Genomic DNA, 15,559 nt, shown 5'->3' on the forward strand with positions numbered 1-15,559 from the left:
AGCACCTAGTACCACCCCCGACCCCCATAGCAGACACTCAGTGAATGCTGAATGAATTGTCCTGTGTTTCTAGAAAGTAGAACTGGTGGATCATGTGATTATTTTAATGACTATAATTCTTTGAAAAGAATTTGTGCTTCAATAATCCCCCTTTCTTCTTTAGAGAAACTATAGCAATTCTTTGTTGTATATTGATTTTTATGGAGTGTTTAAGTGACTAATCACACAATGTACTATTAGAGCATTTCACAGTAGAGATTTGTTTTTTGATCTAATGGAAGTAAAGTAGTATCTGTACTTGTATTAAAATGGTTCTTTCTTTTCTTTTAAGCTGAAGTCTCCAGTGAATATTGAATTGCTGAGAAATTTGGGGAAAGAGCAGCTGAAGTTCCCATTCCATGGATCCCTTGGGTGCCCCTTCCCAGTTTGTGGATGTGGATACGCTACCCAGCTGGGGCGACTCATGTGAAGATGAATTAAATACTTCCGATACTGCAGCTGAAACATTGCAAGAAAATACTGTTAGATCACCTTTTCTTTACAACAAGGATATCAGCGGGAAAGTGATTCTTTGGTAATTCTTTGACTAAATCATATCAAAATATGATAATACTCTCATAATTTTTTTCTAAATTATTTTTTTCTCATTGTTTCTTCTAAACTCCTTTATTCTCATAACTTCTTCTAAACTTTTTTGTGAGCCCTAGCTCTGTTAACGTATCATTTTGCACATACTTACACAGTTTTATTGAGGTATAATTGACATACAATAAGCTGCGTATTCTTAAAGTGTACAGTTTGTACACTTTGACATGTGTATATCTGTGAGCCTGCTCTCCCGTTCCTATCACCACAGCCAACTTAATACATTTATCACCCCCAAAAGTGTATTTTGTGTCCTTGCATAATCCCTCCTTCATGCCCCTCCCTGACTCCACATCCCATTAATCTTTCTGTCACTATAGATCAATTTGCATTTTCCAAAGTTTTATGTAAATGGAATCACGTACTCTTTTTTTCATCCGGCCACCTTCGTTCAGCGTGATCATTTGAAAGTTCATCTATGTTGCGTCTGTTAGTAGTAGTGCCTTTCTTTTGTAAAAAAAAAAAAAAGCTTTATTGAGATATAATTCATATCTCATACAGTTTATCAGTTTAAATTGTAGAAGTCAGTGGTGCTTAGTGTATTCACAAAGTTGTGTAACCATCACCACAGTCAATTTAGAACATTTTCATCACCCCAAAGTCCTCTACCCGTTAGCAGTCATTCCCTGTCTCCCCATCTCTCAGCTGCAGCCAACCACTAATCTACTTTCTCTGTGTATAGATTTGTATACTGGGGACATCTCATGTAAATGGAGTCAGTTGTGACTTGGTATGTTTTAAAGATTCATCCATGTGGTAGTGCGAATCAGTACTTCATTCCTTTCTGTGGCCAGATAATATTCCACTGTATGGATATACCTATGTCATTTGTCGGTGTTATCAGTTCATTAGTTGTTAGACATTTGGGTTCTTTCTACTTTTTGCCTATTAGGAATAATGCTGCTGTGGTAAACTCTCGAAACCAACCACTTTCAGCTCTATAAGCACTCTGTTGCAATGAAAGCAATACGGAAGAAGGAAAGAAAGAACACGATTCTGTGGGTAGCGGCTTTGCAGCATTTGCATTGAAGATCTAAGATGCCAGATTAGTCTTCCTGAGTCCGGAACTCCTTTTCTACTGTTACTTAAGCTTGTGAGCTAGCAAAACCAGTGTTGTAAGGGGAGTGAGGATAGAACGTTTTGAAATAATTAGCAGTTAGCTTTTTTATCTCCCTCCTCTTCCCCACGTTTGTTCTTTGTTCATCGCTTCCTCAGGAAAGGAGACGTGGCATTACTGAACTGTACGGCCATTGTGAATACCAGCAATGAAAGTCTTACAGATAAGAACCCTGTGTCAGAGAGTATCTTCATGCTCGCAGGACCCGATTTGAAGGAGGACCTCCAGAAACTTAAGGGTGAGTGAGTTTTCCTAGGTGTGTTATTGTTAGGACACATTTTTGATATTTAAAGAAGCATGTTTTGCATTTAGTGAGAATACTAAGTAGATGCAGCTGTTTTGTTTTTGTTTAAACTACATAAAAACAGCTTTTGAAAGCCCCACATTGTGTTAGAAACTGAACACTGAGACTTTACTCTCAGTAAAACTCCTCTGTCATGTTCTTGAATTTAAAAATGCTAGTTACTATAGCCAGTTAAGTCTTTGGTAGTATTTTCTTGGCTGTACGTTTTCTTGCACAAATAAGCCTTGTAAAACAACTATCCTTTCTCTAAACTGAAAAATTCTATCATTATTTGATATTGATAGAGAATTTTTCATATACCTCAAGGAGAGTAAATGTTGCACTTTGGAAATGAAGTTGACTTAGTGATAAAACCAAAATGCATTGTAAGGACAAATATATTCTCGATTACCTTTGCACTTGCTTTTTTTTTTTTTATTTTTTTTAACCAGAACCTTCTTAGAATATTTCATTGGAAATGGAGACAGGGAAGAGTTCCATTAGTTCAGAATCTTGTTTACCTTATTTGCATTCATTTTCTTCAATTACCAACCTGGCAAGCCAAGTTACTATTATTTGAGCCCAAATAGAATATTGTGAAATTCAGTCAGCCCATTTTATAAAAGGTATTTAGGAAATACAGCAATGGTTCTTAAAATGTAAATAACAGATATCACCTGTATAAAATCTTGAGTTTTTTTTGATCTCTACCATTTATCAGTGAAAACGGTTTCTAACCTAATAAGAATATTAGAATTTGAAGAGGAATGCTTAATAATGCTGATTCCATGAAAGAGAGGATAGAGAAAGAAGAATTACATTATCTGATCAAGAAACTGAACTATATGATAGCTGAAGGAGGAAAAAAGCCCTCAGTTAAACTGAAAACATGATACCGGGAAGAACATGTAGAAATTAGAAAATGCAGTAGAGATAATACGAGTTCTTTGATAAAGGTAATAGAGAAGCTGGTCTGGAAAAATTCCTTACGGCCTGTGTGTGTGTGTGTGTGTGTGTTCTCACACCTTAGAGCTAGACGGAAGGGTAAGAGAAAGAAGGTAATCAAATTTAATGTAAGCATACAAATGAAACCTCAGTATTTGACAGCATGTGTCTGAGAGTCTCTAAGCAGGAGTTCATGTTGTAACTCTGCCCTTCACTAACTAGTGTAGTGTAAAACCGGTCACTTCACCGCTGAGCCTGAGTTTCCTACTCTATAAAGTGGCATGGTGATGATAGTCTCTACCTCAGTTCCTGACACATCACAAGAGCTCAGCGAGTATTTGGGGATAGAAACAGTATCATGAAAAGTAAATGAAAGTTCAAAGTACATTCTAGTGTTTAGTGTTACTGCTGCTGTTAGTTACAGGCCCCAATTGTTTGATGCGTCTCTGCAAACCTGAGGAAAGATTATTAATGATGCACTGCAGGCTGGATACTTAATCCTCTCCCCTTTTTACATTTTCAGTAACAGCTTCATAAATGATTGCAAAGCATGACTCCCCAAATTTGTAGATGATAGAAAGTTGAGAGAAGTTAATAGGAGGTGTTGGATGACCAAAGAGTTTTAAATATTCTGAGCCGACTGGAACCATGAGCCAAAAAATGAAAACACTGACAAGGGTGAATATAAACGTCTTGCAGTAAGTTTAAAACCTGAATTCTCCAAATTCAGGATGGGGAAGCCCAGTTTGACAACCCTTATTATATAAGAAAGTGTTTGCTATCAGTAAAATGGCATCGTCGTTCTCTCCCATTTTTCACTCAGAAAACTTTAGGGTTAACGCTTTCTCCTCATTATCCCCCACATAAAGGCTGTCATCAAGCCATAAATATATCTTGAGTCTCTTTATCACCACTGCCTCCAGCCTAGCCTGTCTTACCATCATTCCCTGACTGGAGCTTCCCTTTCAACTGGTCTCCCTACATTCATTCATTCTTTACCTAAATCTATTTGCCACATACAGTAAGCATTTGCTTTTTAAATTGTAAATCGCTTCTTACTGCTTCCCTGCTTTGAACCGTGTAGTGGCCTCCCGTGACATTTAAAACACAAACTCCTTGAGCTGGTGTCCAAGGACTTACAAGATCTCAGGCACTTGCCTCCGGGCTCCTTCCATGTCCCTTTCTCCCTCCCTTATCGTACTTGAACCAAACTGATCGTTTAGCTCTTGTTCAATTTTGCATGTACTTTGCTCTTTCAGTTCTTAATTCTTCTTAAGTCTTTGCTTATTGTCTTCCTCGCATTTACTTCAGAATTTGCCAATCTCCCCATGATATGTGCTCCCAGCCTGTGGTGCTTTTCTTTTGTGCTCTTATGACACTAGTAATTTCATAAATTGTTTATATGATGATGGGGTTCACATTAAACTTTGACCTCCATGAGGACAGGAACTGTATGTCTCCTTGGTCCCTGTGTCCCTGTACCCAGAGGAGTGGAGGCACCCTTTAAGTAGCAGATGAATGACTACAAACTCCCTGGGATGTTAAGTAACTAGACTCAGCAGTGATGATGTCTTATTTTTATTGAAAACACTAACAGTATCAGATTATGTCACCAGTAGCATCATAGAGGAGGGTAACTTGTTAACAGCTTAAAATAGACTGTTATATCTATAAGATGTTTTACGTAAGCCTCGTGATATTCATGAAGAAAAGAAACCTCTAATAGATACACAGAAGATAAAGAGAAAGGAATTAAAGCATACCAGTAAGAAAAATAAATCACAAAGCAAGACAGCAAGAGAGGAAAAAGAGGAACTTAAAAAAACCTCAGGAAACAATTAACAAAATGGCAATAGTAATTCCTTACCTAGCCGCAATTACTTTAAGCATAAAAGGACTAAGTTCTCCAATCAAAGGACACAGAGTGGTTGGTGGATAAAAAAACAAGACCCAGCAGTATAGTGTCTACAAGAGATTCACTTTAGCTTTAATGATACGTGTAGGCTGAAAGTGCAGGGATGGTAAAAGATACTCTGTGCAAATGGAAACCAAAAGAGAACAAGAGTGGCTGTACTTCTGCCAGATAAAATAGACTTCCAGTCAGAATTGGTCACAAGAGACCGAGAAGGTCACTGTATGATGAAAAAGGGGTCAGTTCATCAAAGGGATGTAGCAGTTGTAAATACGTATGCACCCAACGTAGAAGCTCTTAAATATTTAAGGCAAATATTAAAAGACCTAAATGGTTGGGGTGCCTGGGTGGCTCAGTCGGTTAAGCGTCCGACTTCGGCTCGGGTCATGATCTCACAGTCCGTGAGTTCAAGCCCCACATCGGGCTCTGTGCTGACAGCTCAGAGCCTGGAGCCTGCTTCGGATTCTGTGTCTCCCTCTCTCTCTGCCCCTCCCCCGTTCATGCTCTGTCTCTCTCTGTCTCAAAAATAAATACTAAAAAAAAAAAAAAAAAAAAATTTAAAAAAGAAAGATCTAAATGGAGAAATAGCCATACAGTAGCAGGGACCACAGTATACCACTTTCAACACTGGATGGATCATCCAGACAAAATTAGTAAGGAAACAGCGGGCCTGAATTACACTATGGGGTCAAATGAATGTAATAGGCATACCCAGAATAGTCCATCTAACAGCACCAGAGTGCAAATTTTTCTCAGGCACACACAGAACATTCTCCAGTGTAGAGCTTATGCGTCTCCATGTGCAAAAGAGAAGGAAAATACTTTCTCCTGCAATCAGGACCACTGTGTAGTTTTGCTACTTAAATGTTCTGTCACTTGGTACTTAATGTGCACATTTGCTAGGATGGGAGTACACGCACTGAGTTTTTTGATTGCTCTGTTCTCTTATGAATAGGAGTCTTTGCTATAAGGATTAAAACAACTTTTGTGTTTCTTACTGTGGATGTTAGCATTTGGAGAGAAGTAAGTGAAGTTGAAAAGTCCTAACTAATCTTTACTGCTCCGATATTCAAGTTATCGTACCAGCAGCGCTCCTTAGCGGAGGGGTAAAAGGCATGCTGGACAGAGTTTCAGCTAGAGTGAACTTGAACTTACTCAAGAAATTTGCATTTGTTCTGCAGGAATTAAAAATACTTTCAGGGTTGTGTTTTAACTGTTCATAATGATGTCAGGATTTAGGCTTTGGGTTAGAAGAAATCTGGGCTAGAAAGAACAAGTGGAAGGTTGGGAACGGTGTGCTTATTATTAGCATGAGTCTAGTCTCCAGAGTTCTGCATTTTGGTTAACAATTATTAAGGAAAAGGTGGGATTCCCAAAACCAGAGTATCCTGAACACTTAAAATTCTTTTCTGTGTCTGTAGTCTGTCTTCAGAGATCTTCAGGACTGATTCTGCCAACTGCCCCAATACATATTTCCTTACTTGCTTTTTTTTTTTTTAATATATATTACACCTTTCAAATAATTGCTTTCTAGTTACAGAAGCAGTAAATGTAAATTGTAGGAAGTATATGCACACAAGCTATGAAATAAATGAAAACTTAACATTTTCACCACACAGAGATCACCAGTACTCGTACTGTAGCGCATATTCTTCCGGATCTTTATGTGTATGTGGGCATACACATACATTCTTAAATATTTTGTTACCAAAATAATTATATGTATACAGTGCATATCTTAAGATAATTATACACATACTGTTCTGCAGTCTGCTTTCTTCAGCAAATGAATTCTACCTTTTGGCTGTTCATCTAATACCCAAACCATAGTTTTAACTTTCCAGTTGACCCAGAAATGCCCTTTGCAGCTAGTTTGTCCAAAGCAATATCCAATCTAGGGTCACACATTACATCTAATTGTTGTATCTTTAAAGATTTTGTTTTCATCCAACTCCATTCCCTTTTTATGACACTTGTTGAGTAAAGTAGGCCAACATGTCTTCCAAGATGTCTCACCTTCTGGGTTTATCTGCTTACCCTGAGGTACCGTTTGGTCTGTCGCTTTATCCCTTGTATTTCCTATAACCTGGAAGTTGTATCTAATTGAATCAGATTTGGCTAAAGGATTTCATAGGTGATGTTGTATTGTGTACTTAGTATATCATATTGGGAGACGTATAAAATCTGATTGACCTGTTAGTGGACCATTACTGACACTAAGATGGCTCTCTGGCTTAGAGTGATGACAGCTTGATTCTTCCGTTTGTACAGTTGTTTTACCCTCTGTAGTCAATATGGGGTTATTTAAGTTCTATGAATACCCAGGACCCTGTCATACGTTCACATAATGGTTTTAGCAACATTTATAGTCCTTATCTGAGTCAGTAATTTCATTAAGATTGTGAAGTTGTAGGGGCGCCTGGGTGGCCCAGTCGGTTGAGTGTCTGATTTCAGCTCAGGATGTGATCTTGCAGTTTGTGGGTTCAAGCCCCACATGGGGCTCGCTGCTGTCAGCCTGTCAACATAGAGCCCACTTCAGATCCTCTGTCCCTTTCTGTCCCCCTCTGCCTGCCCCTCCCCTGCTTGCACTCTCTCAAAAATTAATTAATTAGTTAATTTTAACAAAAGATTGTGAAGTTGTATTTTTCTAAAACCTATCATCATATCCTTGGTTACTAGCTCACATTCCTCTAAAGTAGAGCCTTTCCCCAATAACTGTCATGTGGTTACTCTGAATTAGTTTCTATTAGAGGGCAGCATAAATGCTTAATTCTTTTAATTACCATTTTTCAAACTAAGAATTGGTTATTAAACCAATTTGAGCTGCCTCAAATGGTGCCAAATGATGTTTTTTTCCCTTTCTCTTTTTTGAGTATCAGTTCGTGCTTACGGCTTTTCATTGATCAATGTATATGTGGTTTTAAAAGTCAAAGAATCTTACATCGAAATATATAAAGGAAAGCAACAGTTCTTTGCCTTTCCTTTCCCTTTCTTCAGGGGCATATACTTTCAAACCTTTAAATTCCTTATTTTACTGCTATTTCCAAATAATATGCTACAACTACTGTATTGATTTTTTTCATTCTCTCTTGACTTCCTATTGTGGAAATTAAAGATTAAACTCTTATCCACTCCCTGCTTTTAACTATACAAAAAAAAAATTCACATTTTCTTCCCCCTTCACCCACTTCCCCAATTGGTCTGTCAAATTTTTATTAAATCGACATTCAGCCTTAACATTGTGACTGTATAAATATTGCTTGCTGCTTATTACAAAACGGATTTGAATTCTTTTTGTATAGCTATTTTCCTCTGAGTTATTGATTTGATTATTTAATATTCTAACTATCACTGATTTAATCTCAAACTTTTAAATACGACTATAAACCTCTCAGTAAAGTCAAAAACTCTTGGTTATCTTTCAACTCCATTTTCTTCTTGACAAGGTGCCTCCTGAAATCCACCGTCCTCTTTCCTCTCTAGGTTGTTCTCTATGCCTGCTGTATAGTTATTATCCTAGGAAATCCTTTTTTCTATTCAGTGAATCCTCCCATTTTCTGGATCTCTCATGCCCTTCTCTTCTTTGATGTATTCCTTCATTTTTGTGGATAAATCTACCAGAGATTTCTGAGAAGGATGGGTGGGGGCAAAATTACTGAGACCTTCCACCTTCATACTTAATTGGAAGTTTGGCTGACAATGAAATTTTAAGCTAGTAATCCTCTTCCAGGTTTTGAAGGCATTGGTCCATTGTTTTCTGTTTTTATTATTGCTCTTGAAAACTCAGATGCTATTCTTGTTCTTGATTCTTTGTGTGATAGTGTTTTCTTCTCTGGAAACTATGATCTCATCTCTCTGGTATTCTCAGTTTCACAGTTTCTCCACCTTGATGTGGTTTGGGTATTCTGTGAGCTAGAAACTCTTATCTTTCGGTTCTGGAAAATTTGTTTTATTTCTTTCATAATTTCCTTCCCTCTGTATTCTCTGTTCTCTCTTTGAAGAAATTCTATTGGATTTTGTACCTCCTTGTTTAATCCTCCCAATTTTTCATGTCTTATTTTCTAGCTTTTTATTTTCCGGAAGCTTTCCTTAACTTTGGCTTTAATGTATCTGTTGTCATTCCCGATAACATGTTTTTCATTTGGCTGTAACAGTTATAGAAGTGCTTTGTTTCTTCCTCTTCTCTGAATATTTTTTTTTTATAACATCTTATAACATTCTGGTTTTGTTTCTGAGGTACCGTATCTTCTCTTACCTATCTGACAGTGGTTGCATTCTCTCTTGTTTGAGCATCGTTTTGACCCCCTTTGGTCAGAGGCTTGGCTCACTTCCTAGTGATCCTTGAGTGTCAGCTGTATTTATGATGGAGGAAGTGAGAAGGTGAAGGGAAGCTCTGTGTGCACGGGCAAGAGTTACTGCTTGGCGGGTCTAGCCGCAGGTGATGAGCAGGAGCCCTGTTGTTTGGTTGGGGAACTTCCCTTAGTTGTCACAGTCTGCGAGTCCTTTGGTTTGGGCCTCTTAGTTTCCTGGAAGGGGTGTAAGCGTGGGCATCTGTGTTTTGGACACCAGTTAGGAGCAGAGGGCTAAAGCTCTCAGTGTAGAGTGTAACACCTTAGCTACATCCCCTCTTCTCAGCTGCGCCTGGGGTTCTGCAGTCCAGACACTTCCCAGCGCAGCATCTCCAGAGAGTAAATGTTCCTGCTGCTGTGATGGTCAAGAAATCATCCCCTTGCTGTGCTGGCTGGGAAGGGGTTGTTGCAGATTTGACTCTTCTTATGCAAACTTAACTCCGCCTCCTCTTTTTAGTCCCACTTCACATCATAGCCTTTAGAAGTACATAGGCCTCCAAGTCTTGAGCCTTCCTAGTGTTCCGTAGTAACAAGAATGGTAGGTAACGCGTGTGTGTACTTTGCATGTATTAACTAATTTCATCCTGTGAAGTGAGTACCAGTAGTATTCCCACTAAACGGGAAATTGAGGCCTGGAGAGGCCAGGCAGCTGCCCAGGTAGCACAGAAGGAAAATGGTAAACCCGAGATTTGAAACCAGGCAGTCTGTCTTGAATCCAACACCGCCTTTCCATACGACCAGCTTGCTTCCAATCGGCGACCTCTTTTCTGCGAGCAGTTAGGTTTCTCTGCTTGCTGAATCAGTTATTTCCAGGCCTTCTGCCTTCCAGAATTTTGATGATGCTTATCTGCTTGATGTTCTCTCCCATTCTCTCTGTCTCTGTTTTTATACCTATTGTATTGCTTCACTGTCATTTTGACAACAGAGATCAGTGTTTGTGTTCAATCCATATTTTTAATTGAAATTTCTCAATGAAGTTCTTATTACTTCTCTGTTTTATGCCTTATTTTGTTGACTTTTTTTCTCCCCAACACCTCCATGACTTAAGCATGCTCCATTGTTCCCAGGTTGCCGGACAGGTGAAGCAAAATTGACGAAAGGATTTAATCTAGCTGCCCGGTTCATCATTCACACAGTGGGACCTAAGTACAAGAGCCGCTATCGCACCGCTGCTGAGAGCTCCCTGTACAGCTGCTACAGAAACGTGCTTCAGCTGGCAAAGTATGGCTTATTCACCTCCTGGATGCACCATGCCATACACTGTCAAAGGCCCCGGTTTCCAAATGAAACCTGGCTGTGGAAATCAAATTTTGAGGGATTTAAATCACGTAAGAGGATTCTGAAGACAAAATTAATTATCTTCGCAAATTTAGCAGGATAAGAGAAATGGATTTGGGTGACTTAAGAATTTAACCTGTTCCCATTTTACTCAATCTTTGCTTGAACTATATTCCCCCCTAGTGGTACAATTATAATATTAATATAAATATTAAATAGCGTAACTGGGTTGTTACACTAGATTTGTTGAGGAGGTAGGGAAGGAGAAGTTGAGCTGCATTTTTAAATTAATTACATATGTATGTGTTATGAATATTGGTGCTTTGTGTTTTCTGTCCGCAGAGAGCAGTCAATGTCATCTGTGGGATTCTGTGTCATCAATTCTGCAAAACGAGGTTATCCTTTAGAGGATGCAACACACATAGCGCTTCGTAAGTAACATTGGCGACGCTGTGCCTACATCGAGGACTTCATAAATAGGATTGGGTTGCAGCACATAAATTGAGCCTTACAGATTTTTCTGTTATCACTAGTTAAATAGTTACAGCCAAAGAAGATTTGTTGGTTAGCTAATCATGGCATCCTGGAGGGAACTTTGTATTGCTAAGTTGCTGAGCTCAATTTACTTTTCCAGGCTGACATTTTTCTCCGCTTGAATAAAGGCTTGCAGGCTTGCTTACGAAATTTGCAAATGATACCAAGCTGAGAAGTATGGTCAGCGGTCAGCGCATTGGGTTTTTGCATCATGATTCAGAATAATTGTAACATTGCAACAATGATGTCAAAACAGATTTCATGATACAGTGTTTATGTAGCACTTTGCAGTTGAAATAGCAGCTTTCACATGTGTCATTTGAGTATAAATCCTTGCATTGAGGTTTAAAAAAGACCAAGCTTGATCATTATGAGACAGAATGTCATATATGTGATATAAAAACAAGGTGTTCGGCTTGAGAGATTCCATGATCTCACTGTATTATATGCAGGTTCAGACCACATCTAGACGTTTGTATGTAGTTCTGGGTGTCCTATCTTATGAGACACTGACAAACTGGAGAGCCAACAGTTTGAAACAGGAGAAACAGGTGTTTCTCCTAAAGAAGATGATGCTTTTAGCATATATGGTGCCCATCTTTAACATCTGAAGGAGTCTCGTGAACTTATTCTGTGCTGCATTTTTAGAGCAGTGGTTCTGAGCCTCTTGGGGAGCCATCATAAACTACTCCAAGCATCTGATGGAAGAAAGCTGTGGACCCCTTTCCCCAGAGGACATACATACACAGGAAATTTGTGTACAATTTCAGGGAGTTCACAGATTTCTTGTAAGGCTTGTAGGTAAGACCTCCAGCAGTAGAGAACAGGTCCAAGACTGTGTCAGAAGGAAGGAGATTCGGTCCCACTTGAGATAGGACTCACTGTAATAGGCGGGTGTTTTAAGTGAACTTCTTGTCGCTGGGAATGTGCACGCAGAGGCTAAATGACCATTTGTTGCAGCTATTCCTCATTGAGGAGGAAAACTGTATAAGATGATCTTTAAGAACCCTTGTATCTCTAGAATTTAAAGACAAGGAGCTGAAAGTCTTCTCAACGATATACTAGAGATACTCAAATGTATAAAATTATTATTAGATAGCCTAGAATTTAGGGTGAGTACATAAGTAGTCTTATTTAACAATTAACTATTTTTAAAATGAAGATTGACTGCTCAAGGATTTTGTAGTAAATTTACATATTTTATACTTTATATATATTAGACTGAGTTTCTTGAGGAGCAGAGCTCTTATCTTTGCATCTTTGCATTTCTAATGCTTCCATAGGTCAAGATGGTTTACATATGGTACTTGCTTAAGAAATAGGTATTTTGGGGGAACCTGGGTGGCTCAGTCCGTTGAGCATCCAACTCTTGATTTCAGCTCAGGTCATGATCTCACGGTTTGTGAGTTTGAGCCCCACATTGGGCTCTGTCCTGACAGTGTGGAACCTGCTTCAGATTGTGTCTCCCTTTCCCTCTCTCTCAAATCTTTTTCTCTGTCTCCCTTTCTCTCTCTCTCTCTCAAATCTTTAAAGAACTTTTTAAAAAAGTATGTATTTTAAAAAGGGATATAGAAATTCCCTCAACAACCCTGTGTTTTAGGGAATATGGTGTCCTTTTTACAAATAAAGAGGCTCAGAAATTTATCATGTTCTTAAGGTTATGCATACTGATGACTCCCAAGTCCAGTAACCTGTTTATTATACTAAATAATTCAATTATGCTTGAGTTAGAACTGCTTCAGTGGGAAGCTCCTATGTTATCACTACTCTGCATGCATTCTGAATGGTGCCTTACCAAAGCAAAGTTCCTGCCTTTATGTAATTCTTCCTGGCTAAGCTTTTGGCAGGTCTTGACATTCTCTGATTCCTCTTAGTCCTTGCCTTATCATCCCATACCTTGAGCTATGACTTTTTATATGTCTCCGTTTCTTATTAAAGTAATCATATAGGTTAGAACTTATTTTTTTTAATGTTCATTTATTTTTGAGACAGAGTGCAAGCGGGGGAGGGACAGAGAGAGAGGGAGACACAGAATCTGAAGCAGGCTCCAGGCTCTGAGCTGTCAGCACAGAGTCCGATGTGGGGCTCAAACTCACAGACTGCAAGATCATGACCTGAGCCAAAGTTGGACGCTCAACCGAGTGAGCCACTCAGGCATTAGAATTTAAAAAGGCAGCAACATTTTGTAGAAAAGGCTCTGAAAAGGGAGTCAAGAAGACTGGCTTTTGATCCCAGTTCTACCAGTCTCACTGGCTCTGTGGCCCCAGAAAAACTGCTTGATAAATCACTTGGTACAGTACTCTAGAGGTGTCAACTTTGAGCAGGAATTGTAGTAAGAGCAGATGAAGGTCAATAGTTGGTTTAAGGGACTTCGATGAGGCAGTTTCTAAGAATTTACTTATTTAGCACAAAGGAAATGGAAAACTTAAAGATGGGCAAGTCAACTTTTACAAGGCCTGTTAGACTTACTGTACCTTAAATCTAATAGCAAAACTGTAGCATTTTATTAAAAAAAATACAGATGGACTTTCACAGCATGTACAGACCAAGAACAAATCTAATAATGTAACTCTAAGTCTTTAGTACCAAACTCTTTAAAATATTACGAAACTTTATTTCATTTGAAACCTAGGTAAATGTCCTCTTGATAGATGTATCAAGACTGTTTATCGTTTTTCCCTGGGTTCACGTGCAGTTCAGTTCTTCTGCATTAGAAGCCCAAAGAAACATCTGCATTAAAATCAATTCATCAGGTTATTTATTCATTCAACAAAACTTTGAGCGACTGCGTGCTAGGCCCTGTGCTATACAGGAGAGGATACAGTGGTGAGAAAAAAAAAGATGACGCTGTTTGTTCTTACTGTGTTTCCCTGTTGGGAATTTTAATGCCCCAGATGTCATTCTCACCAGTTAAAGGGTTTTCACTAAAAGTGAGGTGCATGACGTCCTGGTTGGCTGCAAAGAATAGTGCAGAGATGAAACTTGGAAGGAAACGGTTTGAATTGGCTGTTGGTACTAAATCCTTGTAGCCATGACATCACTCTTCTTTTTTTTTTTTTTTTAATTCTTTTTTGCAAAATTACTTTTCTTAATGAATTCTGCTGAGGGAGTTCAGTTTTAGTTACTATCTGGCATTGCATTTTGTCTTCTAGTGGAAATCCTACAGTTGTATGCTGGGAAACCACTATGTGTGAACATTAATTAAAACTTGGAGTCAAAGAGAAGAAAATCCCTTTCTGAAAGTTCATTTTAAAAAAATTGTTAAGGCAGAATAGAAAGAGAAATGAAAAATAAATTTATCACCTTATATAGGGAGAATAATGAATAGTCCTTCAGCAAATGGGTCTGCTGTTATGTTCTCAAGATACAGTAGCAAACAAGGCAGGCAATATGTAGATAACCAGAGCTATAAAATGTTAATTCAGGTGCTGGCTACTTTTGAATGATTGCTTGCCACATCTTTAAGATGTGCTAGGTTCTCGTAATATTAATGTAAGATATACTTGGCCTTCAGAAAGCTCACCATCCAGCCATAAAATGCTAGGAGAAGTTCACAAATGGAGGGTTATTCAGGTTGTAAGAGGAGCACAAGAAAGGATGGAGTTCTGTACAAACCAGATGGCTTTGGACAGGGTCTTGACAAATGGGTAGGAGTTCACTAAGAGAAGGCCATGGTGAATGAAGGATATCTAGTCAAAGGTAGCCATGGAGGCAGAGGCAGGGTCGCGTAAAAGTTAAGTGAAGCGTTCTGAGTACAGCAAAGAAGCCAATTTGCCCAAAACATAAGGTGTGTGGGAGGAATGATGGGAAACAGGACTAAAGCCAGGGGGTGAGGGAGTGGCCAGTTGAGATCCAAGTGTGAAGAACCATGCTGGGACTTGGATCCTAACCTATAAGCAGTGCAGAGCCCCAGGATTATTGAGTAAGGAGGGTGACAGGGTAAGGAAGATAACTCGGGCAGTGCTGAATATGTAGACCTGGAAAAGAGAAAAATAAGCACACAATTAAGAGCTTACTGCCAAAGGCTCGTAAGCATTAAGATCCTAAGAGCAGCTGGAAGAAAGAAGGAGTGGATGTTTGAAAATTTCTGTCAGCAGTAGAATTTAAAGGACATGATAACCCATTGAATGCAGGGTGAAGGAATGGGGTGCTGGGTGGCTCAGTCGGTTAAGCATCCGACTTGGGCTCAGGTCATGATCTCGCTGTCCTGGAGTTCAAGCATTGCATCAGTCTCTGTGCTGACAGCCTGGAGCCTGCTTCAGATTCTTCATCTGCCTCTCTCTCTGTCTGTCTCTCTGTTTCTCTCTCACTCTCTCAAAAGTAAATAAACATTTAAAAAAAATTTTTTTTAAAGAAAATGAAGGAAGGATTGGATGTTGCTATGGTATGGAATAAAGAATACAGGTAAAGGAACAGATTTGGGGGAAAGATGGAGGTCAAGTCTAGTCCTCCCCAGTTTGAGGTCTCTGGGTGATCTAAGCAGATAAGCTCTGTAG

At 39.0% G+C, this 15,559-nt stretch overlaps 1 protein-coding gene across 1 annotated transcript in view; it reads left to right on the forward strand.

The window, feature by feature from the left end:
- Positions 1-336: 336 nt before the first annotated feature.
- GDAP2 (ganglioside induced differentiation associated protein 2) overlaps positions 337-15,559 on the forward strand; it is a 58,274-nt gene continuing 43,051 nt past the window's right edge. Inside the window, exons 1-4 of the mRNA XM_019458003.2 lie at positions 337-574; positions 1,861-2,000; positions 10,319-10,472; positions 10,872-10,960. Of these exons, the coding sequence (XP_019313548.1) occupies positions 399-574; positions 1,861-2,000; positions 10,319-10,472; positions 10,872-10,960 (559 nt within the window). The 5' untranslated portion in view covers positions 337-398. The remainder of the gene's footprint in view (positions 575-1,860; positions 2,001-10,318; positions 10,473-10,871; positions 10,961-15,559) is intronic.

This window comes from Panthera pardus, unplaced genomic scaffold (assembly GCF_024362965.1).
Source record: "Panthera pardus isolate Hobbes unplaced genomic scaffold, ASM2436296v1 HiC_scaffold_11, whole genome shotgun sequence".
NCBI classification, from domain to species: domain Eukaryota; kingdom Metazoa; phylum Chordata; class Mammalia; order Carnivora; family Felidae; genus Panthera; species Panthera pardus.